Source organism: Scophthalmus maximus, chromosome 6 (genome assembly GCF_022379125.1).
Source record: "Scophthalmus maximus strain ysfricsl-2021 chromosome 6, ASM2237912v1, whole genome shotgun sequence".
Taxonomy (NCBI): Eukaryota; Metazoa; Chordata; class Actinopteri; order Pleuronectiformes; family Scophthalmidae; genus Scophthalmus; species Scophthalmus maximus.
The window spans coordinates 9,583,043-9,607,938 of NC_061520.1; the positions used below are offsets into that span (position 1 = coordinate 9,583,043).

The 24,896-nt window shown below is 42.3% G+C and overlaps 1 protein-coding gene across 1 annotated transcript; it reads right to left on the bottom strand.

Moving 5' to 3' along the window:
• Window positions 1-182: 182 nt before the first annotated feature.
• On the bottom strand, window positions 183-22,786 carry LOC118308861 (protein phosphatase 1 regulatory subunit 1A-like). The gene is made up of 7 exons (XM_035630290.2): window positions 22,220-22,786; window positions 12,896-12,956; window positions 7,465-7,502; window positions 7,224-7,287; window positions 5,459-5,641; window positions 3,099-3,236; window positions 183-2,414 (listed from the first exon to the last, which is right to left on the bottom strand). The coding sequence occupies exons 1-7, from the start codon at window positions 22,298-22,300 to the stop codon at window positions 2,335-2,337; spliced, it is 645 nt and encodes a 214-aa protein (XP_035486183.1). The 5' UTR covers window positions 22,301-22,786; the 3' UTR covers window positions 183-2,334.
• Between the last annotated feature and the right edge of the window lie 2,110 nt (window positions 22,787-24,896).

The window sequence follows — 24,896 nt, forward strand, 5'->3', positions numbered from 1 at the left end:
ATATATATATATATATATATATATATATATATATATATATCTTACTTTTTTGTTTTGTTTTTACATAAAAATAGGAAATCAAACCCTGGTTTAGTTGGCAAGACAACTATTTTCTTATAAAATACATATAGTTGAGAGCAGATATCATGCTGACACTGATGGATGGAAGTAAAAACATCCAATCACGAATTTAAACATTTTATTGTATCAAACAAATTTAGATTACAGATGTAATCATCAATCAATTCTAGTAAAATTCGAACAAAAAACTCCCCACATTGAATTAATGTAAAGGTCACTACTACCATTCAAAAACAGAACAAACATCACGTGGTCCATAAATACACCGAAGAAGAAAAGAAAAAACAAAAGCTTGCACAGGAATGTTTTGCCATCTTTCTTGTTCAACTGCTCACATGCGGCTGGTTAATCTGCTAAAGTGACATCGGTACTAGGGTGGCTGTAGTTTTCTGTTTCACTTTTATTCTTTTGTTATATCTCTTTCAGACATGTCAAGAATAACATGAAGGTTATGGAAGGATTGTAACAGAATGAACATACATAACGATGCCAAATCAGTGATAAGAACCACAAATCAAATGACAAACATTTACAATGGTGTGATGATGACGAAAATAATGATGATGTTCACATTGCATACAAAACTAAAATTAAAAGGGAAAGCCAGTAATCACAATTTAGATATGTTTGCTTCGCTGTTTAAATTATTTCCCATTCGGAATGAAACATGGTAGAGACCTTGGGGAAAAACTCAATGTGCGTTCAGTGTCATGCAAGAAGGTGTTTTATGAATAGGATTTAAATTCCTTAAAGCATTCAAGCATCAACAATCAGGAATTTGTCCTTTTTAGTTGAAATTATGTAAATCAAAATGTAAGTAAACATATACCCTGCTTGTCAACAACAGAGATTGGCAACCACATGGACTGGCTTGTCAAAGTCTGCTTTTCAGTACATTACTGTAACTGGACATGTCGTTATTGTTATTTGAGCTATGACCAGTAAATATGTCCTCGTCCAACAGGACAGCAGTGACTTTATAGTAAGTATAGTGCATGTTTTCACATTGAACAAACGGAGGTGCCGGAGATGTTGAGTGTTCATGTTTGTGAGTTGGATAAGAAGGTGGCTTTAGCGGGACGACTTTTCTCATAGTCTTAAGTAGCAGGATGACTGTTGCCTCGGTTCAGAATGAGGCCATTTCATTGGCTGTAGGAAAAAATGTTCTCCTTTTAAGGGAAGAGGAAAAAATGCTTAAATCGTGGTAACCATCACGAAACCAAAAACAAAGTATAAATGTTTTCTTTTTGGTTTCATATTTTTTTTCTTTTATCGAAGAAGGGTATGTGAGGCATAATGAGAGGGCTGCAACTTTTTCGTTAATCTGTTGACGATTTTTCAGTTAATCAACATATCTATAAAATGTCGGAAAATAGTTGAAATTTTCCCACAGAGTTCAACATGACAAAACCCCGCAAGTATACCAGATAGACCAACAGACAGTCACACTGGAGAAACTGGAACCAGATAATTATGGCATTTATTATTAGAAGATGATTAATCATTCATCAAAATATTTGCCAATTCATTTTCTGCAGATCAACTAATAAAGGAATTAACTAATTGTTGCAGCTCAATTCGCCGTAGCAGAAAAGAAACATGCGGTTAGTTTCGGTTGGAACATATTTGTGTATGTCCAGTCTATTAATGTAAACAAATATTTATGCATTTAATCCGCCAGGGAACCCAAATATGTGAGCTACTAATTAAAGATTGAGCATCTAGCCCACTGGAACTAAACAATGACTTCAGAATTAAAAAATGATAGTTTCAGTCCGAGTTATCTATGAGGTACAAATTTATCATTATTGCTTAGACCTGGAATTAAACATTGCAGAAGTCATGGCTCAGGTGTGATGATGGAAACTGACTAAAAGGATTGCAAATAGAAGATGTGATGCCTTTGAACATTGAAAGAGACATTAAGCGTGTGAGTCGTGGTAGTGAATGATAATGACAGTGTGTTCGAGATATTAACTCCCAGTCTGGTTCATACATACAGTAGGCTAGTCGTAGTTTTAGTCGAGTGCCGGGGAGGCAACAGAAAAGCAATATAATTGAATTACGGAGGAACATTGGCACAAATTAAATGTCAAAACCTTTGTTCTTGTTGTCGAGGTGGTAACTGATGCCTGACTGTAGAGGAATATACAGTATGTATATATTGCCCTGATGTTTCTAAAAAGTGGATCTGCAGACACAATCTTCTGTCATTGTCGGCCATGGCTGGCTGAGCCGACTGAGAGGAAAACTCTATTTCTCTTTCTCCAGGCTGCATTTCTTTGTCTTTTCCTCGGCCGGCTGACTCGCGCTGGATGCTGCAGCTTTGGTTCCTGCACAATATAGACAGAGGCAGGAAAGAATAAGAGAGGAAAGAGGAAGACGTGAGCAATTTTAAGGGTTTCTCCATTTTTCCAGCTATGAAAAAATATTCACTAACTAACAAGAGAAAAAGATTATAGTATATTATTCCAATTGGCTTTACAGTATGAGTTATGGGGAGTTGGGCAGGAAGTCAGCTAGAAGATTCACTTCTTTTGTTTTTTGTATTTCCTTATATGAAGGTAGGAGTAATCTTGTGCCACGGCTTATTGGTGCTGATACACCACAGATATGCACCTTATTATGACAACAACAAACTTGTAACATGTCTGTCACAAATCACATTGCTAATGTTAATATGAAGGTGACTAGTGTTTTTGGCACCTGATCCACAAAGTCATATCATGCCTAGAAGTTTACACATGTATGTATGAAACACGTGTCTAAGAAAAGGTTTGACGGGTCTGAATACACAGTTCTGATGTCAGACCAACAAAAGGATTGGTCCCGAGCAGCGGACATACCAGGAACTAACACTCCAGCCTCTGACCGTGGCTGTGGCAATGCAGTGAATTGCAGCGTGTTTGTGTCAAGCTCAGCCTCCGACTGATCTCAGGCTTCATCCACGCGAATAAGTTCAAGTTTTGAAAAAACAGTTTCGCTCCTGTCCGGCGGCTCTTTCGACTCTTGCATACCTGCTTGTGCCTTGTTTTGTTGCGTTGACTGATCTGCCACATTGGCAACGCTGGAACAATCCTCCTCCTCCTCCTCCTCCTCGGGGCGGGGGCACCCGGGTCCACCTGCCGCCTCGAATAGACTCTCCCTCGAGAATTCTGCCGGGGGAGCAGAGACAAACGGAGGAAGAGGTTGAGGTGATGATAGTGGCTAAAAGCAGAGAGAGAGAGATGAAGCAAACAACCCCTTCAATCGCACGGCGATGCGGATGGAACGGTTCGATATTTTATAGTTACGGAATCCAACGCGTATCATCAATCAGTTCGCTGATATGAAGGCAATGCCGATCAACGCCGTGTGGCATTTACGGTTTGTGTTTATCTACTGATGCGGAGTGAATTCAAAAAAAGGTTGAAGCCACACTCAACCGGACTGATGCGAGCGGTCATTGATTTGTTTCCCCCCACCTCCCGCTTTTCACCTGGACCGAGGACTTAATCCGCAGCTCGTCTGTAACACATGAGCAATTCTGAAGAAAGACATCACGGTCGTCTCCAGGTAACAGAGAAAATCTGTCTCCCAAGTCAATACAAATTTAGAGTAGAACGACGTGAACATTTTTTTTTTTTTTTTTAAACAATCTGGTGCATCGCCTCAGAAAATAGAAGCATGATGCATTAGTCCTGGGCAATTACTCAACGTGTGGGCTGCAGGGCTGCTCTCTGTGACCGTCCACTCACCCGCTGTCTGGGGGAATTGTTTGGCGCGAGCTGAAAAAGCTGACCTCTGCTTTACGTTCGTAGACGTAAAGTGTCTGGCACAGAGAGGGGGGCAGTATCTGCCAAGTCTGTCGCAGTGTTTATAGCAAAGGATTAGTTCAACATTTGAGGGAAATACTATGATTTGCTGTAAGCTGAAGGCAACACTTACTATACTCGCTGAAGGGGTAAAAGAGCAAAGTGAAATTACGTTTCAGTAGTTTGATTCATACACAAATGAAAAAAAATATACACATTGCTGTTTTACTGTTGTTTTAGTCGTAGGTTGTTGTTTTCTTTGTGTGTGCCTTTGGACAGATGCACGGTTTCGGTCTTCATGTCCAACTGAGTGAACTAGATGCTCCCTCGGGCGACACATTTGGAGTGAGAACGTCGTGGATCTTCTCATGTAACGCTCAACAAAAAAACAAACAAATTCTTATATTTCCTAAACTCATTTCCCTTCATGCCCCCGTTCCGTTCTGTTGGTCGCGTGCCTGGAGATAACATACTGTACCTTTGAGACAGTTCGATCACACACGGACGGCTCTCGGTTGAAGGCAGCAATGCATTTGGTCTTCGCAGAGGGAAAATGATGCGCGTGTTTGTTTGCATACAGGGGGTCGGAGAGTGAGATCCGATCACATGCATCTCAAGTCGTCGCTTGAGATGCATGGGGGGACTCGTCTATCTGTCAGAGCTGTCCACTTGATCAGATCACCCTAGACACGTGTTATTGCGTGGTATGAACAGGGCTTCAGTTTTGCTTCCAGCTGACTTTCATACTTCATACCTCATTTACTTTACCTACGCTTTACTTTCATCCCCTTTACTGATTATTCTACACCCTCACGTCGTATTAATAAGCTTTTTTTGGCTTCACTTCTTCATGTGCTCCTTGCCTCTTCCTCCTCTCTCTCTCTCTCTCTCTCTCTCCTCGGCCCTCGTCCCTCCATCTGCTCTCGTTTTTTTCTCGTGGGACCACAACATCCATTTTTTCAGAGGCAGCAGTCGCCTCCTTATGTCTTTCTGTTGCCTAAGCACGCTCATGACATTCTCTCTCCTACTCCCATTCATTCTTTTTCTACGTCTTTTCTTGACCTAGACCTGTTTTGGCACACTACCTTTTGGCACTGTTCACAAATGAATTAATGTTCTCTGTACTGTACCTGTTACCAGCTTACAGTTATTGAGGTGGACAGTGCACGTACTCAGGTGCTGTACTTTTGAGGTACTTCATTCATTTGACTACAGATTATTGTAATGCTACTTCAAACTTCTACTCCATTACCTTTGAGGGAAATACCGCTCTTTTTTACGCCACTAATAACATAAAAATCAGTCATCGGTTTATAAAATATAGAGCATTATTGCCTAGTACTTGTAAAGAATTACTGTGACATTGTTGTATGCATACTATTATTAGAAAATGACCAGAGCTCTTTTTACATGTTGCAAGTCCAGACAGACAGTTCAGTTCCCCTTATATTTAGTGAAAAAGCATAAACTTGATTCCCTCCTTGCGGCAGTAGAGTTGCAAGGAGGTTTGTGTCGCTGTGCAGGCAGCCACAACGCTGCGAGCATGCAAGTGAAATCCTCTGACTCAATGTCTCCAAACATACCCTCCATTTGGCAGCGCAGTTTCTCAAAGGCCTCGGAAGTGGCCTCGTTGTCGTGTGGGAGCTCCTCCCCGGTGGGAACAGAGTCGGGGCTGGGCCGGTCGGAGAGGCAGCTCTCCGAGGAGCACTCGTCCCCGGCCCCCTGCTGCTGCATGTACAGGTGGTGCTCCACCATGAACTGCAGCTCTGGGAGGACGGAGGTGACGGAGAAGATGAAAAGGGAGGAGAAGTTGAGTGGGAAAGAGTTAACAGTGTGACAGAGAGAAGAGGGGAGAGCGGTTTGGTTATAGTGAAGTCAAAGTGGAAAGTGGAAAGCACCAAGTCATCGGGGAGAAGGAGGACGAGCAGGAGACGGGAAGGAGAGAGAAAGTGGTGTGAGATGAAGGGAACCAATGGGAGAGAAGAGGGCTATGAACAATACACGGGAAAGAGAGATTGATGGGAAGAGAGTCTGTAGGTGGAGATTTACGGAGACATCCATCGCTTCAAAAGAATATTGTATGTCAAGCATTTTTTAATGAACTAGCAAGATTTAATTAACAATCTGGGATGTTTGGGGGGCAGGGTTGAGATACATCAAAGTTTGGAGGTGATCATTTTAATCGCCTCCACATATGGTTTATTAGTTTTTAATCCACATGTAGTAGGAAACTAAAGCACACTGACTATCGCCTGGGTTTCCTCTAAACAGTGACTCTCATTGCACTGTGAAACTAATTGAAGAATAAACATCCTGGAGCCGCACATTCTATTGATCTTCTCATTATTGTTCCCCTGCTTCAGTTTCTGGGCTGGAAACTATTCCCGTGTTTTACTGCATCCACAACGTTAAATCATTCACATTCGTATAAAGTGGAAATTGACACTTGAAATAGGATTAGAGTTGCGTTGCTTGTGACCAAAACAACCTGCCGAAAAGGACGAGTGCTGGAACAGTCCTCAGGCTCTGTGTGCATTTAGTTTCCTTCAGGCTTTGTGTAGGTGTCTCCGATTTATAAATGCCCTAAACTTTAAGCTCATAAAATGGAAATTGGGAGGAATTCTGGTCAGAAACTATGAGATAATGAGTCCTCGCTGTGACAAGTGCAGCCCTGATTGGCTCCAAGGTTGACGTATAGGACACTCAAGGTAGAACAAACTTCCATCAATAGCTTTTTTTAGTTCACTGAGTAAAATTCTATTTACCTGATATTTGATATCTGGGAGCAATCTGAAGACTGGAAATTGGACTTACCAATAGCTTTATCCCATTAAAGGAAAGGTAGACATTTTTATATTCTGTGTTTAAACAGTTCCGACATGCCTTTAAGTATATTTATTCAGACATTTTTCTCCTTGGCGGCTATAGGCCTGGCGTTTTTTGTTTTCAGGAGTGTTTTCTTTCACTTGCTTCTTCGGGCCTTTTTATGTAAGGGGGTATGGTGTTTTTGACGTGACCTGGCGAACATGGCCACGTGCAACTTCGGTTAACTATAATATCATTTTGGTTTGACCAGCTCACACAACATCTGACACGTGACAGGCAGTTTGAGGCCCAGCAGGATTCTCATGGAAGACACAATAGACGTCAGAGGACATGGTACTGTAGGACTGTCGCTGTCGCAGCCTGTTTGCACACACAGAAAGGCATAATGTTGTCCTTGTTTTGTATTTTTGCCCTTCGGCAGCGGGTCAGGAGTAGTGTGTGTCTGAGAGAATGGCGTGAACTCGCACGTAAAATGCCAACATCACATTAAGGATGACGAGAAGGCCGAGGATCTGACACTACCTTTCATCGTCGGAGTTCCCTTTTGCCCTTTTCGCCGCTGTCGAGGGGAGTTCAACAAGGCCGCCTGTAAAACATCACCATCGCTTATCAGCTGAGCAGAGAGCACCAAGATGGGAAATAATGTTTTAAAGATACATAGAACTAATTAAAAAAAAAGGAAGTACGAAAAACAGAACACACATAATTCGGTTTATTTAACCTTATTTCAATAAAACGCTCTGTAATGCATTGACCAGATTACCTTGTACAGCTGGTTCGGGAGACGATCTTCATCAATTTCTGTGATGGAGAATATAATCAGTTAAGTTCTGTACACAACGAAATGATGAACTTAAGACGTTCAAAGCACACACAGACTGAACAGACAAACATGGTACACAATTGCTTTCTTCAGAAAGCAGAGCACTGGAGCTGGAGTGCTGCTGTGGATATAAGGTGACCTCCAGCCAGATGGTCATCTGATACACTACAATCACTGCTCTAAGTGTTTTTACAGAGCAACGTGGGAGGAACAGTTTATTTTCTATTTGCCGCTTTCATTTATGATTTAAAACCAGACTCTGGATACAGTTTTACAAACAGAGAGGATGCTAATCCACTTCTACCAACCTCCTTATGAACCTTCACATACAGTAAACTACTGGTACTCTGTGAAACACTGTTTATACAAACACCCTGAAGAGAAGTATAGCAAAATGAACATCGACTAACAGTGAAACCTGTTCTGCCCCCCCTGTAGTCCCAAACTTAAAATTCTTAAAAGATGAATTAAAAAACACCAAATCCTCATATGTAAGAAGCTGGGCCCATGAAATATATTGGCTTTGTTACATGAACAAATTACTTTTGGCCAATTCATTGTCTAATCATTGGCTTAAGTTAACATCATATTATATAGCTATGCATATGTTTTTACTTGTGAAGTAACCAGTTAAGGTGCTAGATACTTTTAATAATACACAAAGTACAATATAAGCACTACAAGCAAAAGTACTTGAGTACACCACACACACACATAAGCTCATATAACTCGGACGGGACGAGGAAAAGCTTCTTCATTAGTATGTGGAACATGACTCTGTAGTCACGATAGGGAAGTACTGAAATGGAAGAAAAAAAATCTGTTTGAGTGAAACCATCAACGGTGATCAATAGTGAATATGTTGAACCCTCATCCAACACCATGTTTCACAGCCTTGGAACTTTTTCTAGGACACCACCTTGTTGCTTGGCAACCTATGCATCCCAAGGCAGTAGGAGGGCTGTGCGTGTGCGCGTGTGTGCGTGTGCATATATTATTCCCACTTAAAAGTATGCGCCCGGGTGTTCAAAATGCCAGAGATGTGCTTGTTTCTGTATCCATCACTCTCTTACTCCTTTTCTCTGCACCAAACACAAACCCAGCGGTTTCATGAAAACTGTTCAATTCATTTCATTTGGGAAGCGTTTCGTCTTCATGCCGTGCATGTTGACAGCGATGCTGGAAACTGATTCTTATTTTTAGCGACTTCCAGGAGTGCGACAAGGTTCAAACCGCCGATATGGATTTTTGTCACAGATCAATCCCAGGAAATGGGCCAGTCAAGGGCCGCCCTTCAACTAACAGGGAGGATCTTCACATTCATGAACAGATATTTGACAGTTATCGAATCACGTCAGTCTGAAAGGAGAGTTCCATCCCACCAGTAAAACAGTTCTCAGTGAAGATCACGATAAAGGAAAATGTTTAAAACATGAAGAATCGGGTGAACCTGTGGAAAAATGTTGTGGGTAAGCATGTCGTACAATTCAAAAGAAGATTGTTTGAAAGAGGTTCCAAAAAAATAAAACACGATAGCTTCTTATTCCATCACAATGTGTACGTGACGTCACTTCTTGTCAATGAATTACTGTCGATAGGATGTTTTATGTTGTGAAATTGCTATGGTTAAGATTTAGTTGGGCACAAAGACAACTTGCAGTTAGGAAAAGATCATGTGCATTAATCACATCATTAACTTGCAGTGCTGATGATAGCTCTAACTACTTAGCTAGCTTTGGGTACATGAAAAGCGCTTTATAAATCCAATATATTATTATTATTATTAGAATCACTGCATCTTCATTTTCCTCCTGCTGCAATTTAACAAGAATGATATAATATACACATAATAATAAATGTTTGGACCCTGAAAAGATTCTCCCATTTCACCCTTATTGATTAGACTTGTTTTTGCACCACAGATGATACTTCATCAGTACGTCATATGATTTTTGTTGTCGCTCGCATTAGAAGTAGACGTGGTTGAAATATCATTCGGGACTAGAAATAAATGCTTTTCTTTCTCACAAATAATAACATGGCTCATTTCGTTTCATTTCAAAGGAAATCATTGTTCTTTCCCATCACCTCCCAATTATTTGGCCTAAAATGAGCTGTATTTAAACACAGATATTATCTCCTCAACAAGAGGACAGAAATGCAAATTGTGTTGTGATCATTGTACTATACTATCTGGCAATTACTGGCTAGAGAAAGATGTTAAATTGTGAATGTGTACCACTTTTTGTCGGTGATATCCAAACACCGTGTGATCAATACATTGATTTAAACATGAATCGGTCCATCTTGTATTTTGACGAGTTTCATGCGTTAGTGTCGCAGGTAGCAGCACACACTCCCTCTCTAAAAGGGAACAACACGAACCGGGATCCTTGACGTGAGCGTGGGGTCACATCCTCCCGTTCTCAGAGCACATACAGTGCAATGTTGTTCAAATGTTCCGGAAAAAATGAATAAGCAAATGAAACGCAATGCAATGCCCGCCCCCACGTTGTCTCGCCCTCTGCCCCATCTGTGTGTTCATCTGTGGTTCACAGTGCACGGGGCAGAGCAATCTGCAGGGCTTTAAATAATGCAGGTCTCTGTCTGATGAGGGGCACAGCATCACTGCACCAGCACAGCTCCCCTCCCTCATCATCGTATAGATCATATATATATATATTCTTCTTTCCTCTCTCCCCATCCCCCTCCTCACACTGTAACTATCTCTCTCGGTCTCTGATTGTGTCTGATTTGATATTGTCCTTCGCCTCTGTCGATCTGCGTCAATTCCTTCATCTCTGGCCCCAATTTTCTTTTTATCTATGCCTTGAATCTCTTCGTGACACGGCTTTGTCTTTGTCAGACAGACACTCGGCAAGTGGCAAACCAGCGCGAGATTAAACACGAGCTAACAAAAACTTGACAAGTACTCAAAGGTCTTCCCCAATATTCGCTGACTCATTCCCTAAATATTTGGGGCAATCTTTACCTGATTATGGAAACTTCCCTCTTTAGATGCACCACTGTTTTTATCCAAGACCAAATGCATTGTTTTCCCCAATTGGTGGGAGTCAACAATTCACATCCCGTGCCTAGTTTGCCTGAAATTTAAAGGAAAATACAAACAATACAGTACGGGTCTATTACTGCAGTGGGATAATATTTACCATGTTCAAAAGATGAGTCCACGTCAACGCCATAATATAGAATCTATTATGTAACACACGTCCTCTTATGATGTCTGTCTTTTTGTTCTTTTTTCATCTTTCCATTTCTACGCCATGTGATATTCTCTTAAATGTATTCTCTCCCCCCCCCCCCCCCTCCTCTGGTCTCTAATCTGGAGGATTGTTCAGGATTTCATCTGCACTTTCATTCAGAGATGAAAGTGGACCCTGACACACTCCACATGCCGAGTGTCCAATTACAGCATCAAACACAGAAACAAGTGCACGTAATCATACGCACATAGACACACATTAAGCAAACACATGGCAGTGAGTGTTGACCACATCCAATTGGACAGACATGAAATCATTTCAAAATATGTATAATAAAGAAGGCACTGGCATTTTTTTTTTTTGCCAGTAAACTCAGCGTTACGAACTTGTATTTAGTCCTATTCCCATCTGATCATCTCTTTATTCTGCAGTGTGTTACACACTCATACAACCGGCAGAGGCAGCGAGGGGAAGCAGCGAGCCAACGGATGACTCACAGGAGAGGGTAAACTCTCCGGAGGAGCGCTGCTGTGTTTGAACATTGAGATCCCGAGAGAAGAGACACACACGTACACACACAGATGCTGCTGCTGCTGCTGCTGCTGCTGCCGCCGTAGTACTGTTGGCGCACAATGAGGCAAAGATGCAGCATCAGAGGAAAAACAAAAGTGAAGCGATAGAAATGTCTGCAAGTGAAATATATTGTGACTGTTGGAACTTGTGTCGTCTGTATTCATCAATCACATCAAGCTCTGAGCAGGTATTTTAATGTTCCAACTAGGTTCAAGGTTAAGGTTGGTATTCTAGTTTATTACCATGCTTTTGTACAATACAATTTAGGTCTTATTCTATTGATTGTAATAACACTTTAATATTCACCAAAGTCATTGCTGAGACCTCGGATCACAAAACTTCACTTCTGACTTTGGCCCTGCGTACATAATGGCTCCTTATTCAAGTTTAAAATATATGTTCAATATTTAAATATTTAAAAACAGAATGTTTTAACACATTTGTAAAAATGGGGAAACACTTCATCTCCTGTCCAGACACTTGCTCTCTTCCAAAACCTGGTGTGCACCTGCCAAGCTCAGCATGAGAGCTGACCCCTTCACTGCAATAATCTTTAAATGGACTGTGGCCCCGACCCCGTGAGCTGGGCAGCGCAGGCAAAGACTGCAGGAGAGCACGACAAAGAACTAAATTAATAATGGAAAAAAAAAAAAAAAGAAGCAGACCAAACTTGATGAATTAAATGAAAAAAGACAGAAGACAGGCAGAAGAGCGGTGAATGATTTCCGCTCGTGTTTCCTCATGCTCAGACCGGCTGAATGGCACAAGGCAAACATCGCACCTCTCCACTAAACGTGTGTTATGTTACACACGGCTATCACAGCATGGATACAGTCATTAATTATTCAAATCCTCTGACAAGACCCCAGGAATTAACTGTTAACTGACCCCGTGCCAGTGTCCATGTCAGCACCTGCTGCACCAGTGAGCTACATCAGCTGTCTGCCCACCGTCTGTTCTCCTCAACATCAAAAACCTATCAAATACAATTTACAATATAGATAAGAAGAAAAATAATTAAATCCCCTCAAAATGTTAATTTGGCATCTTCTCTGGGTCACCTGGCATGGCCTTGTTTTGGCTGGTGCATATCCCTGGTAGAGAAGTATCTAAATAAAGGCTGTATTATTATTTTTTACACCATTGTCATGATGAAAGATTAAATAGTTGCCCACATAATAACTTTCCAGAGTTGTAAAATCTTGTCTCACCCTATTATTACTCAGCTATCTGTTACTCGAATAAGACACCCAGGATTCTACTCTCTGTCTCATTTATGAAGCAACCCCGTCCCACTAACACACAACCCTTGTGTTGTTTTAATATACGACATCACATCAGAGATACGAACTTGAGGAATGCAATAAAACTACAAAAAAAATAAAAGACCAAAACTTTAATGAAAAATATCAAGTAAGGTAATGATTATAAGTCAATGGGACGTCCTCTCGTCTCGTGTGTGTGTGTGTGTGTGTGTGTGTGTGTGTGTGTGTGTGTGTGTGTGTGTGTGTGTGTGTGTGTGTGTGTGTGTGTCTGTGTGTGTGTGTGTGTGTGTGTGTGGTGAAGGGCCTTACCAGGTGAAGACTGATCACTGGAAGCCACTAGAGTGGCCGGGGTGGGTCTGCGTCTTCTGATCTGAAAAAGTAGAACATTTTCATGCTGCGGTCAGACTTTCCCTCGGGTGAAATTAAAAGAAAAGAAGGAACAAAACAGGTTCCATCGAAAACATTTTTGCTGCCACGACTGGAAAGCCGTTCAGAGGCTTTTGGACCGGGGAATAATCCCGAGACCTTTGTTCTGGAAGATGTTTGAAAGTGTTTTTAGGTATCGAGTGCTGAATCCCAAGCGCTTTCTTGGCCTAAATTCTGTTCTGTAATGGGTTTTATTGGCTCTACCAAACAAAATGCTATGTAGTGCACTAACATTTGCATAGTCCACATAGACAGCCGGTCTTGGAGACCGCCCCCGTTCCCTCAGGGCAAGGACTATGTCTGTAATTACCCAGACCAAGCATCCACTGTCCCCCATGCCACAGCCTGTGTGATCCATATTTTGGGTTTGGGGGTCTTACAGTTTGAAGATGCCCGAGCTGTGTGAGAGCAGTGCTGGGGGGGGTCTGCCACCGCCTACTTGCGTCTTGGCTCATGACTAGTGGCGGGGGGCAGCTGTGGAGCATTGTGGGACGATACATGAAGACACGAGAGAGGTCTGTGGGTATAGATACTCAAGTTATGATGCAAAACCGTTATGTTTTACTTCTATCGGACCAAAGTGTCCATTGTTATTATAATACTGCTAGAAAAGTATTAGGTGATGCCAGCAGGTTTTTTGATGGAAATGTCAGATTTGATATTGGTTTCAATTAAGGACACTGCATCAGAATTAACTAGTAGAAAAAATTCTGTTAATTTTACTGTCAACCGTATACTAATGAAAATAGGGATAATGGATTTAAAACTGTATGTGATTTTAAAAAATTGTGATAATTTTAACTAATCATCAGGATCTGGATTTCAAACCCCCCAGACAGCACTACATGATACCATGCCCTGTGTTGGCTATAAGAGTTGTCCAAAAAATATAATATTATAATATTATATTTATACATATTATAAATACTGATATATAAAAATAGTAGTTAGTGGTCTATTTATATCAGTTTTCCACAAATGTTAAATTATTAGTTTGGAAAATGTATGCGACTTTTACTTTGTACTGTACCTTGCATCCAACTCTACACTAGAAAAGTCACGCCCAGGCACAACCCTTCAGCACACACGAACGTCTACTGACTTTGTCCTTTGGTCCTCTACCAGCGGAAACGCAACGATTGAACGATAAAGATGTAATTTACATCCCCGAGCTGAGAAACACTTTTAGAGGCAAACAGACTGCCTAGTTCTGCAACTCTCAAATAAATTCACTGCCTTATCTCCTAAATCTGTTGAAACCACAGATGAGATATTTCTTTGGAGAAAGCACAGCGGAGGTTCAGTCACCTCCACAATCAGGTGATTGCTTTTACTGCTCCATAAACCTAAAAGGCTGTGATATAGGAATTCAAATAGACAGTCAATTACTCTCTCGCACGCACGCACACGCGCAGCTGACATAGCGCTGACTAACACTGGAAGTCGTGTGAGCTCCAGTCCTCAATACATCTTTTCTAAATGCTGCTTGTGCAGCTGTTTCACTTCAGCCTCTACACAGTGGAGCGTCACGTTGTACTCTACAGGACATTTGAAGTGGGCTATTCAAACTCTTTTCAATGGAGATGAGAAATGAATTGACAGCACCAAAGGTTTGCGCTGCGCGGTAAATGTGACTTTATGATGGGAAGCTAGAAGAGGGGTCGCATCGTTATTGCAGTCGCATTCAAAGGGACAGGAAAACTGAGAAATTGAATCGTTGACCTTGGACTGTGTCCCCATGTGTTCATGTTTGACTTGGAAACTTTGCGGTGGCATAACAAAATTCGAGAAAAAAAAATTAGATTACGCAAAAAAAAAATGGTAAGAAGCAGAAAACATCGCTAAACATCACCTTTCCTGTGCAGTGTATCACTGTTCACACACACACACACATTAACACACATCGACTGACAAATGTGAGGTAGGAGCCCTGCATGGCGTTACAACCTAAACTGCACATGACACATCAGTCACACTATGGGACTAATGACATGAAATAATTATGCACCTTCAGAAATAGTGTGCAGTGATGAAATATGAGCAGTCAGAAGCGTCTCGACAGCGCGGTCTAATTGGGTATTCAGACTTTCAATAGACTTCATTATCTTTCACATCACAGGAAGGCTGCGTGAACAGGCAGCAGCACTTGGTGCCTCTTCTTTTCAGTCACTCTAACAACAAAACTGCTGATCTGACGTCCTGAGATTGCGCGTCAACTATTCAGTGTTGCCTGCCATTTGCTGTTTGCTGTGATTCCAATGGTAGTATAGTTGTTGCTATATCTGATCGCACCTAATTACAAATAAATCCAGGTATGCCCAGGATGTAGTGTCTAAAGATGCTGATCCAGTTGCTTAACTGCACACTACACAATCCCACATACAGTTGTGTTGATGCAATTGCATCCTCACTACGCTGAAGGAAAATGGAAAACCCAGTCTCCTGGAAATTATGTTAATTCATATACTACAAAATTACTGATTTATTGGGAAAGATTGTGTTTTTTGTGGAGCGCAAAAAACATGTTGTGTCTGACAGATATTGTCCTGAAAAATCTGTCATACACTTCATTACTACATTTTAATGATGCAGTCAGTATCAACATTTTCATAATTTGCCAAATGCAAAAATAAAATAACATATCCTCAATATGTCACTATTAAAAACATCACCGATATGCAATCACATTCCCTATTATCTGTGTTTGCTGTGTTGTGTATGAAGAGTTTCTCGGAGACGGGTTTAAACAGGGCACAGAACAGAAGGACTCTGCCACACACAGTGGTAACTTGGACACGATGTTTTAAGTCTGTGAACCAAAAGAGATCATTTTGCAATTTAACAATAGTAATTTGAAGAATTCTGTTTTTAAAAATGTTCCCCCCCCCGAGGTCAGATGCAGGAAACGCACCAGCAGCTGAAGTTGATGCGTCATGCAAATCTATACAGATGTTTTCAGACATGAACTGTTTGACGTTCACATGAAGACGAGGCAGGAGATTCAGGCGCCTTCACACGGCCGGAACTCGCATTTGAACTTTTACTAGAGTTCCGGCAGGAAGATGTCCGCAGCAACATCTGTGGACATTTGCGTTTTCACATACAGCCCCTCTGGAGAAGTCGAGGAAGTTGTCAGAACTTCCGTGCACGTCTCAAAGCAGCTTTGGTCTGTACATTATGTTGCTCTCCCAGATCCCGGAACTCTCACGCTTGTGTACAAATACCTCAGCCTTGTGTGTGTGTGTGTGTGTGTGTGTGTGTGAGTTTTATGTTGTCATTCTACAAAATCCCACATTAAAGCCCAAGGTCATTGTTATTCTCCTCAGCAGCAGAGCGAACTCCCGATCCGTCACTCGCGCAAACACCTCCGCTTACTGGACAGCCTCAACCTTCAAACCACCATGCCAGCTTTTCAACCCACCGGGCATTTCTATGCGGCTCTGTCATTCCTCACAACAATGAACAAAAACCCCCTTCAAAAGTGATGGGCGGGCTTGAAGAGCTGCGCGGGCCTGACATTCTTGCTGCGCGGGGGCATTGGACGAAATACCCTTGGCTGGAAAATATAGGTCAAGCCAAGAGACGGCAGACTTCCCCAGCAGACCACAATGGTGTATATGCAAAAAGAGTTTATGTACACATTATACCGTATTTTAATTTTGTTTGCCAAATGGAGACAAAATAACGTGGTGGGACGCAAATACTGTGGAACATCACAGACAGAATATATGAAAATATATTTCACCGTATTTGAAAAGTTCGGAAAAAACATATTTGAGGATATTCTTCTTCTCCTCAAATTCAACGTATGCTACAAAAAAATAAAGGTTACAGAAAAAACCTTCTCATTGAGTGGACCAAGGCACCACTGAGCTGCCCAGGACTCACCGGAGTTCGGCACAACGCAGTGGCCATTCGAGGCCGAGAGGATTCATGTGATTCTTCTTCCTTCATCCTGTCGTTTGACAGAAGGTTTTTGTGTCGCTCAGGGTATAAAATCAGCGCGCTGCCATTTTAAATCCTTGCTCACTCTCCAACTTTGACCTCGTTTGGCTCTGAAGTGAAATAATTATCTTATTCTTTCTTTTGTCTCTCTCTTTTGTTTCTACTTTCATCTCAGTATCTCAGCTTCTGGGTTGTTTGTAGGTTCAACCTGACTCAGCTTTTGCTGCAGTGCAATGTGACGTCGTCTGGGGAGGCGCTGCACTGGCCACGCACATTTCTGGTTTATTACATGGAAGAGTGAACGACACATAGTCACTGTTAGAGGTTTAATTTGAATAACTCATTAATCTGTGACAACCTGAACTCTGTACACATCTGTTTTAGTCTGCTGAAGTTCACTGATCAACAGAATTTTTTTTTCAGAATTTATGTCTCCTTGTTTAATCCTTACAAAAAATAAAATGAAAAGTTACAGTCTTCTGTAAGATTATGCATCAGATCATTTTCTGTCTTTTTCTCAGGCTACCTGTTTTCCTGCTTTATATTTAACAAATTGATATTAGAGCGTTACTGATCTTCTCTCGGCAAGAATCTCGGGTCATAACCCCCAAATGTCAAACTATTTCCTAAAATATTCAATCAAACTGTAAATAATGTATAATATATAATTAATAATTTGGATAAGGAAAGTGAACTTAAATTACTTCTGCTTGGCATTATATGTAAAATACATTTTTCAATTAAAATGAATTTGACTTTCCAGGGGGGACGGGGGCTCCCGTCGGAGGGGCCGGGCGGGGCGCCCCCCCCCCCCCCCCCCCCCCCCATTCAATGGTAGGGGAAACACTGCCGATAAAAGGAAATAGTCTAGTTTCAACAATCCTTACGTCATCCTCTGACACCGTCAGATCTCGGCCTTTATCAGTTACAGTCAGTTTGTGCTCGTAGGTACAAAGTGAGCTCTAATGCGAGGTCAAGATAACGGGGACACACTGTATCTGTGTGTGGATAAGAGGGGGAGTGTTGTGTGCTGTTGTCGTGAGGGTCTGACCTCGGGGAGGCTTTTTCCGACTGACGTGCGGTTCTCCACGGACGCTGATTCACCGTGCTGGGGACGGGGACGGGGGGGTCAGGTTGCAGAGATTACTGAACCGTGGGTGAAGGCCCCTGCTGTGACATTCATACGTGGGCTTCACAAACACACGCACATACACAGGTTTCATTTTTACCGATTGTTCTTTTTAGTCTCACATCTATGAAATGTTCCTTTTCTTTCTGACATGTCTAATTGGTGCATCTGTGTCGTTGCTGGGTTGTCGGTCGTCGGTCGTCGGTCTCACACATGCTGCAAAACCACACGCTTAAGAACCAGCATGCCACGGAGGCATGCACGGAGTGGCCTTTCTTTCTACAGTAAGTGGCCTCTGAACACATTGAAAACGTATCGCTCAGCCAAGCGTTTGTCATGCTTATTGAGGCTGAGAGCCAAGAACTCTCTTGGGTCTGTCTCGCAGAAGAAGTAAACTGCATTTTCCTTGTGTGCAGATAAAAGGAGCCTCGTCTGCCGGTGAGGAGGAGTAGGTAAACACAAGGCTGGAGGTGTTGAAGAACGGGCATTGAATCACCAGAACCTTGGCCCGAGGAGGACACCCTGACACCCAGACACAAACAGGACGGAGAGAGAGACGCGGCCAGCTTTAATAACATCCCAAGCCGTCAAACAGAAACGCAGAGTAGAAGTGTTAAGGTGACAAAAGGCTCTAGAGATGCACAGACACACAGCTACACATTCGGTAAAACATTCAGTTTTAAACTTGTACCATACGGGCACCAATTTACAGACTGTGTTCCTAACATCACTTGGCTGATTACACACCAACGTAATCTGCTCCAAGCCAAAGACAAAAGTTCCACGCCTGGATACTGAGACAATCCATCCTTAGAGCGCATCTGCTGCCACTTGTATTAAAGAAATAATCCTGATGATTTTTGGTCCTTGTTGATTCGGTGACACCCGTTTTGGCAGCAGCGTATGGAGTTAAATACAATAGCAAAAACTTGTAGCCGCTAATCAGAAACACAACTGAGCAGTTCCAACTGGCTGCTCATCTTTCGGCCACGCTCATCAAAGTGAAAAATATGTTTCACACTTTAATTGTGAAGCAGTCATCTAGCAGTAGGAAATGTTCAGTTTGCATAAAGTAAACAGTGAGGAGGATGTCAATTTGATCATATCAAAAACAATAATAATGAATAACATGCATGTTAAGTTCCCAATAAATCCCTTATAGGCAATTTGAATTCCGTGTGAGAACGGCAGACTATATACTGACCACAAATGCTACCAAAAAATTGGATTTCATTTCACAAAAACCTTGAGGATTTGTTAGAAATACGGTAATTTAAAGTTCTGAGGCAAAAAGTTCATGTTTAACTCCTCATTGGACTTATTATCGACATGGGCGTGAAGGTTTTTGTCAGCAAGGACATGATGACCCTGCTCTGCTTTCAAGAGTTGTTTCTTTCATCCGTTGAAATTCTCTCTGCGGAGCAAACCCCTTCAGAGTAACTTTGATGACATGAGTATTTCACCTGCAGTAAAAAGTGCACATCCTACGACGAGCCACGAGCCGAGGGAGGTCGGCTGACATTTACTGAAATGACAATCAAATGAAACTCCTTTACTGGCCTCCATTCCTCTTATTGTGCGACTCCTAAATACAAATGACCGTCTCCACAGCAGACTGAAAAAACACAGGTGTAATAATTCATTATGTTCAGGGCCGCATGTTGGGCTTTTGTTATTGTTCAAGCTATGTCATAATTGCGGGCACCCTGGGACCTTGATGGAAACGAAACCATGATTAATGACATCTGTTTGTGCTTTTCCCGCTACAAGACAGGTCAAGATGTCCGCTGTGAACAGGGTGAGTCAACAGCACCGGTGATGATTCAGATTTAAACGGATCACCATTTGACATTTACAATGATTTTGTTGTTTTGGTGTATTTTAATAAATCCTTTCTGAATCCATGGTTAAACCATTTAACATTAAAAGTGTGATGTTACACTGCGAGTTGCAGTGTCACACACTGATACGACAGGCCAGGAACAAATCTAGGTAGCTATGTTCGAGAAAACAGTAATAAAATTGTATTCATATTACATAAGGTAGATGACACCATCCGCACTTAAAGTGGTCCCGTATCAGCCTTGCTCTCACCATGGTATTGTCTTGGTCGCGCGGTCTTTGTGGACAGTTTTTTTTTTTACTGCACAAAGGATCAGCAAAGCATTGACAAAACAATCAAGAGAATATCAATCCCCTATTATCTATCCCCAGTTATGGAAATGCCAGACGGTGGAACAGCCAAAAACAACTCAACCTTGCCTAAAACAAAGAATCCCGTTGACGGAGGAACGAAAGCAGGTGAAGAAGGAGAGTGATAGAAAAAGAGATAAAACCAGAGTTAACCTCAGACGGACCCTCACTCAGTGGAGAGCGCGCCGAGACTTTAGAGGATTTCATAACGACACGCAGTTTGTCTTCTTTCTGCTGGATCAGTAAGTAGCACAACCAATATACTAACAACACTACAGGACGTTTAACTGAACCTTATTTGTCCGAAGTGGGTTTTCCACGGTTGTTTTCTACTTTGGACAGTAGCCAGGCTGCTGGCATTGAGTGAGCCCATGATGACAACTTCCTAACAAGTCGTCCAACTCGTACGACGAACTATGTCGTATGTGGTAAAAACGCCCATATCGACCGTGTCCTCAAATAGCGCCCCTACTGGTGACAGGAGGTACGCCACAAATCCTTTTCCGGCCTGAGAGCATCGTGGGCCTTTATTACAGGGCAGAGAATCAGCATGATTGATTTACAGAATGTAAGCAAATCCATTTAAATACACAAACTTGACGGACTGACCAGGGCCACTGCTGCCCTCTAGTGGCCGTGTACACAACTGCCGCTAGAGGTCTACCGTCTTAAAGACGAGCACATACGTCGTAATACGCTGCTTTAAAAACAACCTATCTGGTCGTTTTTTGTTTGAGTAAAGGTGTCCAACTTCTTTAGGGGCTCTGAGGAAAAAGTATCTGTGTCCTAACCAAACCAGGGGCACAGAAGTTGTCTGTTGCCTCTTAAAAGTTCTAATTCATTCTGTGAAGGTGGGAGTTATTTCACGTTTTTCATCAGCAGTCTTCTTAGCCGTATATGTGCATTTCCCAAAATATGGTCATACCCATGTAGCTTTCACTCAAATGCATTGACACAGCAACAGCGCTCGGCTGTTTCTCATTCAGGTCTTCATATCTGAACCTTTTGTAAACTTATAATACTTGACCAGAAGTTCTCACCTAATACTAACCTTGACCATACTCCCAAACCATTCCACAAAATGTCTTCACAGGGGAAAACTCTCACGCACACGCACACGCACGCGTGATGTCAGTTAACACGTGGCTCATTCATTATGAATGACCTGACCTGTTCATATTATATTTATGTAAAAAGAAAGTGGGACACGTCTTTTCACTATATTCTCGACAGGGTACATGAGCTGCACCCACTGGGTCTCTTCAGTCACTGATGAGACGTCTTCACTCTCACGGCATGAAGTAGGATCCTAATACAAGTCATTTTTGAATCTTTATCTTTTTAACCTTCTATGATAATTGCCTTTATAGACAGTATTTGAGATTGACGTGGAGGAAATGATCCCATTGCAGATATGAGGTGTGATGTGTTCATCTATTGATACCACACCAAGTGTTGCTGTACAGTACGTGGAGTCAGTGTTGAAAACCAAAACAACACCAAACCCCTGGAGATGCATCCGTATGCAGCAGCACCCCCTTTTCACCACCGACGAGATATTGTGTGTCTCTGAGAAGCTGCTACTCCGCGAACGGCAGGTTCATCATGTTCACTTCAGAGCTGCGTTCAAAAGATGCAGCCTGCTAATTGGCTGCCCGGGAGTAATAAGAAATTCTGATAATGTGGATTCTGCCGAGCAGCAACTCATCATCAGGCTGTAACACAGCATGTGTTTTTCAATCCAGTTCAGTTGCCCAGATATGCCTGCGCATGCTGGAGTCAACATTTTTACAGTTGTTTGTTCCAATTTGATCAAAGTGACAAGTATAATGTCACTAAATGTCCATTAATGTCGCTGGCCCATAGAGAAAACCTGAAAAGGCCAAAGGTCCCTGATCAGCCACATCCCCTCCTCTCCCCTCTCCCCTCTCCCTCCTTACCTGTTCAGCTGCCTCTGGGTCCAGGTGGGTGTCTAGTAGGGGGACAGTGAACTGTATCTTCCTGGGGCTCCCGGTTTCCATGGTGGCACTGTCTGTTAGAGAGGAGGACAGGGCCAAGAGGAGGAAGAGGAGGAGGAGGAGGAGGAGGAGAAGGGAAGAAAATCCGTACACGAGAAGGAGACTAGAAAGCTCAGTGAAGGTTGACTGAAACTGAGTGAGGGGGCTCCAGTTTGGGAAAAAAGAATACGCAGATTGTTGGTCACTCTCTTGATTATTCCCTGCTCTTTAAATGTATCTTTCGACACACTTTTCCCTGACTGTCTCGCTCCCTGGCACTGTATTTCTGTCCTGTCCTATCTTTCCTACGCTCAGCACCTGCCCGGTGTCTCTGTCGTGGCTTCACTCTCCTCCTCTCTGTCTCTCCCGGCTCACAGCGCAGAGGCAAGGGCATTCTGGGATAGGAACTCCTCTCCTTGGCTGTGATTCGCTGCGCCCGACTCCCTTTCACACCAAGTCCCGCCCTCTCTTCACATTTCTTCCTGACGGTATTGGATGTCAGCGCTCAGGGCCGTTCTGCAGCACTGCCTGCACAGACGGGGAGAGGGAGGATGAGGATGACATACGCTCTCTCTCTCTCTCTCTCTCTCTCTCTCTTGGATGAGGAGGAAAGATACATCATCTGAGTATTTTAAAAGCACCTTCCTACACATGCCCGAATGAAAACTATTTCAACTGCCAAACAATTCATGCATACAATGACTCTCTCATGCTTGAGTCGTATTCATCTGTACATTGTATGTATGTAAACCTCTGACAAGCAACAATACTAAGGCACAAGTCATTTTTACCAAACATGGTAGTTTGGTTTTTGATGATTAATAACAATTTCACCAAGATCACTTTACAGTGTATTTCAAAAATGACCATGGCCACATAATTAAAAGAAATTCTGCCCAAACTTAGAATGAGGCCTTTAAGTGCTAATGATCTTTGTTCACATCGGACTGAGCTCGTCCTTGCGGCCGCCTGGCCTGTACGATCTGTATTGATCGTCTGCAGCCTGAGTGTCCCTACACCCCACGCCGACTGGGCCCTGACACCTGACACCAGCAAAGAAGCATATGACGCCTGTTTTGTTTCTTATTTCCACTATCTTTTTTGAGCAGTAAAAATCTGAGAAATATTATTAGGTGGTAAACAGACACATCAATTTAACAATAGGGTTTAAAGGGTCCATTTTGCATTGTCACCCTCTGTATATTTTTTATGTCACACACTCTTCTTCCAAACTTACACGCAGCTCGACCACAGTTGTGTCATGCAGTCAGGCGTGTCATGCTTGTAGTTGCAATGTCAACTTAAGCTGCTACAGCTCAAGCAGAGATGAGGAAGCTCAATTCCTGATTTTTCATTTTCAAAAATGAAAATGAAAAATGAATCTCTTTCACTTGATCCACACATGATTTCCTGAGAACATACAGTTATATATGTTTTGACGTATTTATTTGCCTGTCTGCTGATAAAAGTGACAAGCAATGAGAACCACATTAGGGATAAAGTAATCACCCCTGGTCACCATGGTCACCAGCCTTCATTCGTACCTTTTGCAATAAATTGAGAAGCAGTTTTTACTGTTCCATGTAGCTCCTTGTTTTATCTTCCCTGGATGGGCTGGGAAAGACCTACAGTGAGCTGGATGAAGGCAGTATTTCTCCTCACAAGGACCTTAAGGGCCTCCCTCTCTCTTCCCAGGTATATAAATAAATGAAAACAACATCAGAATCCTTTTTTTCTAAAAAGAAAACCCAGCCATTATTTTTACCGAGAGCTGCACACAAATCCTCAATCCTCCTTTTTCTTGTAGCTGAGAATGAAAAGCATGAGAGAGATGGTAAAAGGTTTGTCATCAAAGCATAGCAGTGTGTTAATAAGAGGAGACAACAGCTGGCCACGTCTTCTCTTTTACAACCTCTGATATTTACTGTGAATGAGAGGAAAGCGCTGGTCATATTGTCCTTTAAAGGGCACACCGTCCCCCAGCAGTGCTTTAAAGGAAGAAGGTTACAGCCGTGTCCATAAGCTACATCCACATTACTATGTTTCTCCTTGGTAGTATTTTCTGCAACTAAGCAACATGCTGCAAAATGATAATCTGCTTCTCATGTGATTTACATTTTCAGTGTGGACGTGGCGCCATAGTCTCCTACTGGTCTGGGTTGGTAAAGGTTCTGTTCAATTCAATTATAGAGGCTTTTTTATTATTTCACAGTTTTTACTTTGTGTTTTGTGTCTCAAAATGAATTGCGTGCTTGCTGATCTGGTTCCTCCTGCTTTACCTTGCGCGTTGATTGGATTCTCACTGTCTATCGGACTAGTTTGCTGCTCTGGCCCAGGACAACCTCAATATCTTGTAAGTCTTAATTTAATAATAGCGTCATTGAACTGCATCTGCCATTAGGTCCCATTTCCTGTGATCCTGGCGTCAGCGTGGCAAGTCAGGTCCATGCTCTACTCTGATCTTCTCAGATTTGTTTTACACAATGCATGTCAGAAAGAGAAAACAAGATTAAAAAAAACAAAAAAAACTATCAGACCAAATTGCTGCTGGAAATCATCAACCCACCCACATGCAGGCATCTTCAGTCCCATCCGCCTTCAATTATCCAGCCAATAATCT

Excerpts from the sequence above, each read along its gene's own strand:
- LOC118308861 (XM_035630290.2), bottom strand. The coding sequence starts at position 22,300 with ATGGAAACCGGGAGCCCCAGGAAGATACAGTTCACTGTCCCCCTACTA. Across the intron at positions 7,503-12,895 it reads CAGTGATCAGTCTTCACCTG|AAATTGATGAAGATCGTCTC; the intron begins GTAAGGCCCTTC and ends TCTCCATCACAG. Across the intron at positions 3,237-5,458 it reads ACTGCGCTGCCAAATGGAGG|AATTCTCGAGGGAGAGTCTA; the intron begins GTATGTTTGGAG and ends CTCCCCCGGCAG.